The 10,300-nt window shown below is 56.6% G+C and overlaps 1 protein-coding gene across 2 annotated transcripts; it reads left to right on the top strand.

Annotated features, from left to right (window-relative positions):
• Positions 1–413: 413 nt before the first annotated feature.
• On the top strand, positions 414–9,998 carry PLA2G2F (phospholipase A2 group IIF). 2 transcript variants are annotated; one of them, XM_084875151.1, is made up of 5 exons: positions 414–708; positions 1,368–1,417; positions 4,727–4,871; positions 6,027–6,136; positions 8,643–9,998. In XM_084875151.1, exons 1-5 carry the CDS (start codon positions 596–598, stop codon positions 8,849–8,851), a joined length of 627 nt encoding a protein of 208 aa, XP_084731277.1. In that variant the 5' UTR covers positions 414–595; the 3' UTR covers positions 8,852–9,998. The 2 variants fall into 2 exon arrangements, with proteins under 2 accessions (XP_084731277.1, XP_084731276.1); XM_084875150.1 differs by lacking the exon at positions 414–708 and having other exon boundaries at positions 1,148–1,417.
• The last annotated feature ends 302 nt before the right edge of the window (positions 9,999–10,300 follow it).

The following is a 10,300-nucleotide window of genomic DNA, read 5'->3' as shown; positions in this document are numbered from 1 at the left end:
TCCCTCCCTTCCCCCTCTCCCGCGTGATGTCTGACCATTGTGGCCTGCCTGCAGCCAGCATCCCCCTGACCCCTGATGTTTCCTCTCAGCATTTTCCACCCACTGACCCCCACCCTTCTCCTTGGCTATCAATTCTAATTTCTCCTTGTAGGAATTAAGTGAGACCCCATTGAAACGGCCTCTTTGAGTAAAGTCTGCCCCACTGTCCTGTAGCAAGTGTCATTAAACAACTTTAACATCCTTTTCGGATGGGGTTAGAGAGGACTTCGGACTAATTTTTTTTTTTTTTTCAGATGCAACGGGAGGGGCCAACTCCGGGCCAGGTGCACAAACCCCCACCCTCTGCAGGCCTGAGCACCGGGGGTGGGGCCTGCACCAGGCAGCTGTGGGCGGGGTGGAGGTGGTGGTGGGAGGGAGGGGGCGGAGCCTCCTTTTTCTAGGCCATGTGTCACCAGCCTCCTGCCCAGGGGCACTGCCCCGGCGCGATCCTGCCAGTGTAGGTGGCACTGAGAAGCTGGGGCCTCCTCCCCAGAGCCTTTGGAGCGGATCTCGGATATTTAGAGCCCTATGTCGCTGGCCCCCCAGAACCCTGAACATGGAAGATGGGGCGCAGGCCTACCCCGAAGGGTTCAGGAAGACGGTGCTGGCTAGACACCCCTCTGCGTGGAGGGGCCCTGCTCTTAGGGCCTCTTCTTCGAGGACCTCCAGGTAGGTGCCCGCTCCCTGGGGACAGAGCCCTCCGTGCAGAGCAGCAGGGATGGAGGTGGGGGACTTCTCCTTAAATCCATGTACCCGGAAGGAGAGCTCTGAGTCTCTGCATTGTCAGCACCAGAAGGGCCTTACGGACCATCTAGTCCATCCTCATGAGGCAATCGTGGCCCAGAGAGGCTAAGAGGTCTATCGGAGGTCACACAGCATTTTAGAAGCAGAGCTGGGACCAGCATCCAAGGATCCAGGTCCCTTGGCTCTGAGTGCAAGACCCAGCCACCACGCTGAGTCACATGACTTTCTGGTCCAAATATGGCAGGGGGTTGGTTCTGATCTGCAACAGCGATCCAACCCCATGAGGCAATGAGCCGACTCCTGCTCCGGGTGGGAGGGGAAAGGCGCCTGGCGCCTCCCGGCCCCGCCATTCTGGGGGCCGAGGCTTGGGAGGCGCAGGGTAGGCAGGAGGTGCACCGCTCTTCCTGGAGCTGCTAATCACAGGGATGGGCAGCAGGAACCATGGCCTCCATGTCGCCAGGGTCAACAAGGGACAGCACTGAGGGCACCTGTAGTGATAATGAGGCCCGGGAGGGAGCAGCAGGCCTGGAATCGCAGGGAGGGGGAATGGCCCGACTCAGGACCCGGCTTCCGTCCCCTCTCAGATCCAGCCTGGCTTTGAAGTTCTTCACCGTCGCCATCCTGGTCAGCAGCAGTGAGTACAGGCTCCGGGCGATGCCTCCTTCACACCCTCCCCCCTACCCCCCCCCCAGGCTTTCTCCCTGGACCTTGGGCCTCCTGCTTCTCCATCTGCATGACCTTGGGCCTGTCCTTCGTCTTTCTGGGCCGAGCGGGAAGCGGCTTCCCCCTCTCTCCCCGGCTGCTCCTTCCTCCTCCACGTGTAAACACACGCCACGAGCAGCTGGCATTTACAAGCCTCAGGAGGCAGGGCCCAGGGCTGAGCAAACATCGTAAAGTGGTGGCATTCGCTGGGCGTCTGGGCACCCCGGCAAACCTGGGTGTTTGTGTGCACTGGAGGTGTGTTTGTGAACGTGAGTACGTGTAGACGGAAGCTAATGGTTTATGGGTGGACATACTCATGTGTCTGTGTGTGTGTAGGTGTGCCTGAGCATACGATGATGTCCCTGTGTGTATACATTTCAATAAAGTGTGTGCGTGTGTATTCATTGAGTTATGTGTGTCTAGAGGGTGTATAAGAACGTAGGGGTGCACACACCTGTATGCGGTATGTATGGAGCAGCGGTGTCTATGTGAGCATGTAGAAAGTTGATGGAACAGGTCAGGGACTTCTTACCCAGGGAGGTCACCCCAGCTGAAGCCCCTGACGCACACTGAATCCCCACACACCCAGGCTTTCCGGTGGCAGGTGCCTCGATGGAAGATGAACTGAACCTCTCAGTGGCTTTCCGTGCAGCCTGTTGCCCTCTCCCGGACACCTCCTACGTAAAGGAAAAGAAATGCCAGAAGCAAAATAAGGCTCCATGTGGCCGGACATGAGACACGGCTGGGTGAATTCAGGCAAAGGGACCTGTTATTTGGAAAATAACCACTTGAGTTCTGCCCAAACCACTGGCTAGGGACAGAGCCTCCGGCCCCGCTGAACGCAGACTTTGTGTCTTGAACTTGGAGCGCAGACGTGACCTCGCTTCAGGCCGCGGATGCCACTCTGGGCGCTGCCTGTGGGAGCGTGTATTTGTGATGTGTGATGTGTGTATGAGTGAGATGTATCAGCTGTGCCTGACTGTGTAAGGTATTGGTGGGTGAGTGTACGTATGAGTGTGTTTCATTGACGACCAGGAGAGTGTGAATCAGTGTGTGAGGTGTGAGTGTATGAAGTATGCGTGAGTGTGTGTAGCAGTGTGCAGCGTGTGGAGGAGAGGATGAGGTGGGTGTGTCTGTCTGTGTGGGTCTGTGTGTGCTCAGCTTTTGTGTGATGGGCCTGGGGATGAAGCCACCCCGTGGGGGTAAGGCCTGTGAAGCTAGAGCATGGGTGGGGCAGGAGGTTGGGGCTCAGGCTGGGAAGTGAGGGGACCAGGACCTCACACAGGACCTCAGGGGCTCTGCACAGGGCGCTCCGAGAAGGAATGCCATTGTTGGCTGTCGTCAGATTTAGGAATTAAGGTCAAAGAGGTTATGCAACCTGCCAGCAGCCTCACAGTGATAAACCTGTTTGCAAACCCAGTCCATCCGACTCCCAAGCTGCTTGACACAGATTTTCCTCCAGCACCAAGAAGCCAGCAGAGCAGAGGGGAGGGTCGGGGGTGAAGAGCTAACTTCTCAGACACCCCTCACCCCCGGCCTTTCAACAGTCATTGCTGCCCAATCTCTGTGCAGCTCGAGAGACAGGCTCAGGCCCACAGGGTGCAGGGTCCTCTCTCTCCCTGTCCTGGGCCCCCGTGCAGACACTGATATGGCTCTAAACCATCCTCTTAAAGACACCTGTCACTTCTCCCTACTTCTTGCCCATGTCCTCTCTTGTTTGCTCCTTATTCTCTGTCATGTGGAAAATTGCAGGGCCAATAGACAGCTCTCTGAGGGGGCAGGTGCCATGCAGGGAGCGAGTGTCTGGTGCATGCTGGCTCCAAACAGGGCACTGCCCCGGGGGAGTCCCAGGAGGTCAGTACTAACATTCCCATTTTACAAATGGGAAAATGGAGCCCCAAGAGCTGTAGTTATGGGCCCCGGTCCATCTGTGCTCATCCCACTAAGGCAGGCTGAGATGGTGAGCTTCCTGTCACTGGTGATGTGGGACAACCACATCTCTGAAGCAAGTAGCCGCGGCCTTTGGGATCCCATCCAGCCTCCAGTTTCTGAAGTTCTTGGCGCCTCCCTCTCCTGGGACGATTCCTGTGCAGGCTGTGGAGGAGGGTGGGGAGTGTGAGAGAGGGGGCATAGGGAGCTTCACTGGGCACCCCGCCCTGGGCCCAGCTGGGGGAGCCCACGCAGGGGGAGACAGGCAGGAGAGGCCCTGCATCGCGCTGGCATCACAGCTCTGGGGCACACACAAACCTGGACTCCCGTCTGGGCTCTGCCACTCCGGGCTCGGAGACCGTCACTGTTCTGAGCCTTCGTTTGCTCACCAATTGGGGCTAGAGCAGCTCTCCTGCCTGCCTGCGTGTGTGTGTGTGTGTGTGTGTGTGTGTGTGTGTGTGTGTTGGGGGGTATCTGGTGTTGACTCAGCGCTGAGCCGGGGGGAGATGCAGAGGCAGCACAGGCCCTGAGGCCAGCAGGCAGGGGAGCTGGGGAGGAGGAACTGGCACTGGGGTGGGCTGGCTGCCAGGTGCCAGGAAGCTGATTTTGCTGGTACAGGAGAGTCATTGAACTATTGCTTCCTGTGAGACCCTGACAAAGGGAAAAGTGTGTGTGTGTGTGTGTGTGTGTGTGTGTGTGTGTGTGTGTGTGTTTATGTGTGTGTCTTCATTGAATGACCAGGGCACCCAGTTGTCTCTGGATTTACCCTGAGATGCACCAGCCCCAGGCCTGTGGTTGGGACGCTGAGTCCCCGCTGGGCACCGAGGAGCCGGGCCACACCAGAAGGGCCCAGAATCAAACCCCAGTGTCCTGAAGAGCAGTCCATGTGCGAAGCCCCTTACAGTTTCCCGGGCAGTTGGGCCTTGGATTCTCACTGCCTGAGTCCAAATTCTGTCTCTGCCGCTTTTCAGTGTGTTCTTGGGCAAGTTACTAACTGCTCTGGGCCTCAGCGATCTCATCTGTAAAATGGGCAGCTCCACCACAATAGACAGTCGTCAGGCTGCAGTGAGCACTCGATCAGTTAATGTGCATATGGGGCCTAGGACAGTGCCTGACAGGCACTGTGGTGTCCTCTGCAATGGTAACTGTTATTATTATTTTCTCAGGGCCCAGGCCTTACTGTAAGTACGTGGGCTCTGCATGGCTTCCTTCCTCCCGCTCTGCCCGCCCCCATCCCCTGGGCCTGGGTGTGGGGAGGACAGCCAGGCGGACAGGGCAGGCTGCACACAGAGTCCCCTCGGTTCTCTTGCAGCCCTGCCTGCAGCGCACAGCAGCCTGTTCAACCTGAAGACCATGGTGGAAGCCATCACGGGGAAAAATGCCATCCTGTCCTTCGTGGGCTACGGCTGCTACTGCGGGCTGGGGGGGCGTGGCCTGCCCATGGATGAAGTAGACTGGTAGGTTCCAGAACGCCAGGGCTGCTGCCAGAACTGGGTGGGGCGGAGAAGGTCAGACTGATCTCTATCTGCGAGAGGCGGGCGAGGCCCTTTCCCCAAACGACGAGGCTTGTTTGATGAGTTAGTGACGACAGACGAGCTGACCTTTGACCTGTGTCCTCCCCAACCATGGTGGACACACTCTATGGTCCATCACAAAGGTCTCAGGCCCGGAGGCATTTGAACTCCCACCCTCGCCAGGAAGGAACCTCTGACCTCCCCCAAGTACACACGCTTATGCTGGACAAAGGCAAGGGCGGTGACCCTGACCCCATCAGACTGCAGGCTCTGAAGGTCAGGGCTGTGAGTGCTTCCTCCACAGACAGGGAGTCCTCAAGTCATGGCTTGTCTTCCACTCCTGTCTCCCCAAAAGCAGCCAGCACCAAGTCTGGTATCACCGGGAGCTTAATAATGCATGTTGACTGGTTTTTTTGTTTTTGTTGTTTTTAAAAAAATATATTTTATTGACTTTTTACAGAGAGGAAGGGAGAGGGATAGAGAGTTAGAAACATGGATGAGAGAGAAACAGCCATCAGCTGCCTCCTGCACACCCCCTGCTGGGGATGTGCCCACAACCAAGGTACTACATGCCCTTGATCAGAATTGAACCTGGGACCCTTCAGTCCACAGGCTGATGCTCTATCCACTAAGCCAAACCGGTCTTGGCTTGACTAGTTGTTCTCCCTCCACCAGAGGGGATAGGAATAGCCACCCCACAAAGCCACCCCACAATTGCTTCCTGTCCCCCTTCCCCCACCTCCCACTCAATCCTTCAGCCAGGTATGGCCTCTGCATATAGTCAGTGTATAGCCCTAACCCTCCCTCCCACCTGACCACGTTGCTGGACCACGTGGCCCTTCCTGCAGCTGCAGCCAGGGCTCCGAGGGGGGAAGCTGGAGCCCTGGGCTCAGACAAAGAGACATAATCATGGGCAAGAACCTGGGGCACTGGCCTGCTTTGCCTGGCTGTGTGACCTCAGGAAAGTAACTCCCCCTCTCTGGGCCTCAGTCTGAAGGTCTGACCAGTGAGGACATGGGACAGATGATCGGGCTCTCTGCTGGCAGGAGATGGGCCTAGCCTGGCGATGCGGGCCTGTTCTTCTCTACCCGCCCCTAGGTGCTGCCATGCCCATGACTGCTGCTACCAGAAGCTCTTTGACCAGGGCTGCCACACCTACGTGGACCATTATGAGTACAGCATCGAGAATAAAACGACGATTGTCTGCAGTGAGTCCCTCCCCGACACCTGCCCCAGCCTGTGCCGGGGCCCCGTGCAGGGCTGCGAGAGGAAATACAGGACGCGCAGTTAAATTTGAAGTTCAGATAAACAACGAAAAATGTTGACGCATCAGTAGATCGTAAACGTTTCACGGGATATACTTACCGTATTTTCCGGCGTATAAGACGAACCCCTAATTTTACAGTTAAAACATAGTTTTAGGCCTATATTCGCTGTATAAGACTACCCCCCACTTCCGAGGCAACACCAGTTCTCTTTTTAATAGACCGCCTCTCTGACTCTGGCCAATCTGAGCAGGCTTTTTACTAGAACACAGTGTAGCTTCGGGTACAGAACATGTATAATATGCATGCATAAAAAGCCTGCTTGAATTGGCCAGAGTCAGAGAGGCGTTCTATTAAAAAAAGAACTGGTGCTGCCTCGGAAGTGTAGGGTAGTCTTATACAGCGAATATAGGCCTAAACCTATGTTTTAACTGTAAAATTAGGGGGTCGTCTTATATGCCGGAAAATACGGTATACTAAAAATTTAATATTAGCACAACGCCAAATGGCGTTAGTATAGAATTTAAGAATTAGCAATATTTGGGATGTACTTATACTAAAAATATTTGTTGGTCTGAAATTCAAATGAAGCAGGCCTCTTGTTTTTGGTGTTTGTTAACTCTAACAATCCTCTCTGTGGCTCTGGCACGTGTCCCTGGTATGTTCTGATCCCCAAGCCTGACGCGACCCCCATTTCTCTCATCCTGGGGATTCTGCAGCTTTGGAGATTCTGATTCAGGGGGTCTGGGTGGGGCTCAGGAGTCTCTTAGGTCTGTGGTCGGCAAACTGCGGCTTGCGAGCCACATGTGGCTCTTTGGCCCCTTGAGTGTGGCTCTTCCACAAAATACCACAGCCTGGGCGAGTCTATTTTGAAGAAGTGGCGCTAGAAGAAGTTTAAAAAATTGGGCTCTCAAAAGAAATTTCAATCGTTGTCCTGTTGCTATTTGGCTCTGTTGACAAATGAGTTTGCCGACCACCATCTTAGGTGACTGTGAGACTCTCTGACACTGGCCTGGGAGCCAGGGGTTGGGGGTGTAAAGCGGGTTCTGCCAGCTCCTGGCCCTGTGGCCCTGGCAGGCCCTTCCCTGCCGGGCCTCAGTCTCCCCCTGGCTACAGGAGGGGTTTGGTTCCCTTTCAGTTCTGTCACTGGGACCTCACCAGAAGGTAGCGCCATCCCAGAACCCTCAGAGTTTCCAGATTTCAAGCTATTGGAGTCAGGCCCGGTGGAGTTTCCTCCTTCGGGACTCCCCATGGCCTTCCCCCAATGGGTGTGCCTTATCCAAGCTAACGACCCTGGCGTCCCTGCCCTGCCTCCCCTTCGCGCCCCTCCCTGGGGCAGCAGGTGCCCCGATCCCGTGCTGCGGGCAGCCTGAGCTCCCTTTGTCTCCTCTCTTAACCAGGCTGAGCTCCTGGTCCCTCACTAACAGCTCACCAGCAACCCCGGCTTCGCAAGGAAACTCTCCTGTTCTCTGGGAAAGAGTCTGGAGCCAGGCGGGGACTGGGCACACCGGGCCTGGGATCTGGGGGCTCTGTGGGCCTCATACTCCTCATACTCTGCTGTTCAAACGCGGGGCAGAGGGGCTGGCTTGAAAGAAGGGGTGTCCCTTCATTTAATCTCCAAGCGGTGGTTTTCATGATAACTTCTGGGGATTCCTGGGGCAGGGGGAAGAGCTGCTGTGAGAGCTGATGGGGGGGGGGGAGGGGGAGGGAGAATAAGAGGTGTCCCTGAGTGGTTCGGCTGGCTCTTTGATGTATATTACAGTTCAAGAGGCTTCTCTTTCAGCTGTTTGATATGCTAGCCTTCGGCAAAGAGTTTCATTTAAGGGAAAGGATTCTGCTGATGGAAAGGCTGGAATATCTGCAAACCATTGGCTCGTGGGTGGTTCTCAAAGGGTGTTCCCCAACCTGGGGCCTCGGCATCCCCATGGCACTTGTCAGAAATGCAGATTGTCAGGCCCCGCCTGACCTACTGAATCCGGAGCTCTAGGGGCGGGGCTGGGCAGTCAGCTTTAACAAGCCTGCCCGCTGGTTCGAATGCGCACCTCAGGTGGGGAATTACTGGGGTAAACGATTTCTGGAGACTAATATTAATAACCGCAGCGGCAGTTACCATGCGTTAGGCATTTGCTTGGAGGGAGGAAGTGTTCTCATTGGATGCTTAGCACGAACGCCCTCCAGGGCGGGTGTTCTGCCAATCTGTGATGGGAGAGAGCTCCGGACACCTGAGTTCTCGGCCCAGCTCTGCCTAAGTTTGTTGGTGACTTAGGTAAACCCACCCCCCTCGGAGCCTCAGTTTCCCAACGATGCAATGACATGCTGGGCTTGAGTGGCTCTCTGAGTTCAGCAAACACCAGAGCCCCCTGGGGGAGGGGTGGTGGCTGCCAGCGGTGCTGGTGCAGCTGGCTCTGGACCCCGAACCCTCAGACCGCACGCACCCCCCTCCCCACAGGAGATCGCAACCAGACGGGCTGCGACAGGCAGACGTGCGAGTGCGACAAGAGCGTGGCTCTGTGCTTCCAGAGGCAGAAGTACAATGAGAAGCATCGCAGCTACCTCAACATCTACTGCCAGGGCACCACCCCCAACTGCAGCATCTATGAGCAGCCCAAGAATGAGACCTGTAGCCCCCCCTCCTCGCCACCCCCTGCGCTGCGCTAGTGCCCACTGGGGGCTGGCAGAGAAGAACGGTGGCGGTTCCTGCTCTGGGGACCAGACACATGGAACCGGCAGAGGTGGGGGTGGGTCTGGAGCCTCCGGGCCACCCTGCCACCTTCTCCCTGGAGCCCTCCGGCAAGGCTGGTCCTCAGAGGACTCAGGAGGGCCTGGGCCCTGACTGTGGCCACCGGGGTCCTCCAGCCCGGTCCTGGGCGTGTCCGAGTCCCGCTGTTGGTCCCGGCCTTGGCAGGGAACGTGTGGCTTGTTGGGGTCACTCCTGAGTATGGAAGACGAGACCTGAAGAGAGGCCCCAGACCCCCAGGTCTCTGACAAACACAGGAGAAGCAGGGTCCAGCCTTCAGCCTCTCCCCCTGCACCTCCCCTCAGGCAGCAGCCAGGCCAGTGGTGGAAAGACCTTAGCCCTGAGCGAGGAGAGGCGGGGGGCTGGGACCCACCTGGGTGAAAAGGGAAGCAAAGGCCTGGGCGGGAAGCTGAGCAGAAGACTCAGGGAGGCAGGGAGGGAGCAACCTGGGGAAGAGATAAGGGAGGGGAGAAGCTGAGAGAGAGGTGAGACGGGGGGAGGGTCAGATGTCTGGACCAGAGGTGTGGAGCTGGGTTGAAGAGTCTGAAGGTGGAGAGGAGGAGTGAGGGTCACACTTTTTGAGGAAGGGGCTCCTGCAATCCAGAGGTCCTCTCCTTCCTTTCCACTCCTTTCAGGGTGAGAGATCTTTCATGCTAAGGTTTGTGGCCGGGGCTGCCCTTGCTTTACGTTGGTCCAGGAGCCGCCATGGTCAAAGGAGTTCTCCTTGGCCAATCTTTACTCAGGCTCCTGAGGCCTCTTAGCAACCTTTTGGTTTCCACGGCCATCTTAGCATCACCTACCTTTAGCAAGAATCCCCACCCACCATCAATGTCTGACCAGATTCCACATCCTCCGCCGTCTGATCACCCTGGCCTGCCTCCAGCAAGCATCCTATTGGGTCAGTCTAGCAAGAATCGTCTTACCCTCTTAGCCATTTTCCATCCCCCAACCCACCTCCGCTCCTATACATCCCCACTGAAGAAAAATGTGGCTTTGTGATTGTTGTATTAAGAACTGAGCCCAGTGCTACACTGCCCCTTGTTGCAAGAGTCTTGAATAAAATCTGTTTCTGCCACTTAACCTACTGTCTCCAGCTTCTGGTTTTCTCACGGCCGTGGTGCCGTGACTCAGGGGATATCTGATTATCCCTTAACTGTCCTCCCCTGCAGGCCTGGTCACCCTTAACTGCTCTCCCCTGCAGGCCTGGATCCCCCCCCCCCCCACTGCCCTTCCCTAAAGGCCTATTCACCCCCAACTTTCCTCCTCTACCAGCCTTGTCCCCCCCCAACTGCCCTCTTTTGCAGGCCTGGTCCCTCCCAATTGCTTTCCCCTGCTGGCCTGGTCGCTCACAACTGCCCTCCCCTGATGGC

Source organism: Pipistrellus hanaki (genome assembly GCF_964339955.1).
Source record: "Pipistrellus hanaki genome assembly, chromosome: 2".
Taxonomy (NCBI): domain Eukaryota; kingdom Metazoa; phylum Chordata; class Mammalia; order Chiroptera; family Vespertilionidae; genus Pipistrellus; species Pipistrellus hanaki.
Note: the sequence above shows the minus strand (reverse complement) of the source record. Positions and strands in the feature narration are given on the sequence as shown.

What these genes read in the sequence shown, in the direction of transcription:
- PLA2G2F (XM_084875150.1), top strand. Translation starts at nt 1,225, where the DNA reads ATGGCCTCCATGTCGCCAGGGTCAACAAGGGACAGCACTGAGGGCACC. An exon ending in CGCCATCCTGGTCAGCAGCA is followed by an intron (nt 1,418 to 4,726) that starts GTGAGTACAGGC and finishes GTTCTCTTGCAG; the next exon opens with CCCTGCCTGCAGCGCACAGC. An exon ending in CCCATGGATGAAGTAGACTG is followed by an intron (nt 4,872 to 6,026) that starts GTAGGTTCCAGA and finishes ACCCGCCCCTAG; the next exon opens with GTGCTGCCATGCCCATGACT.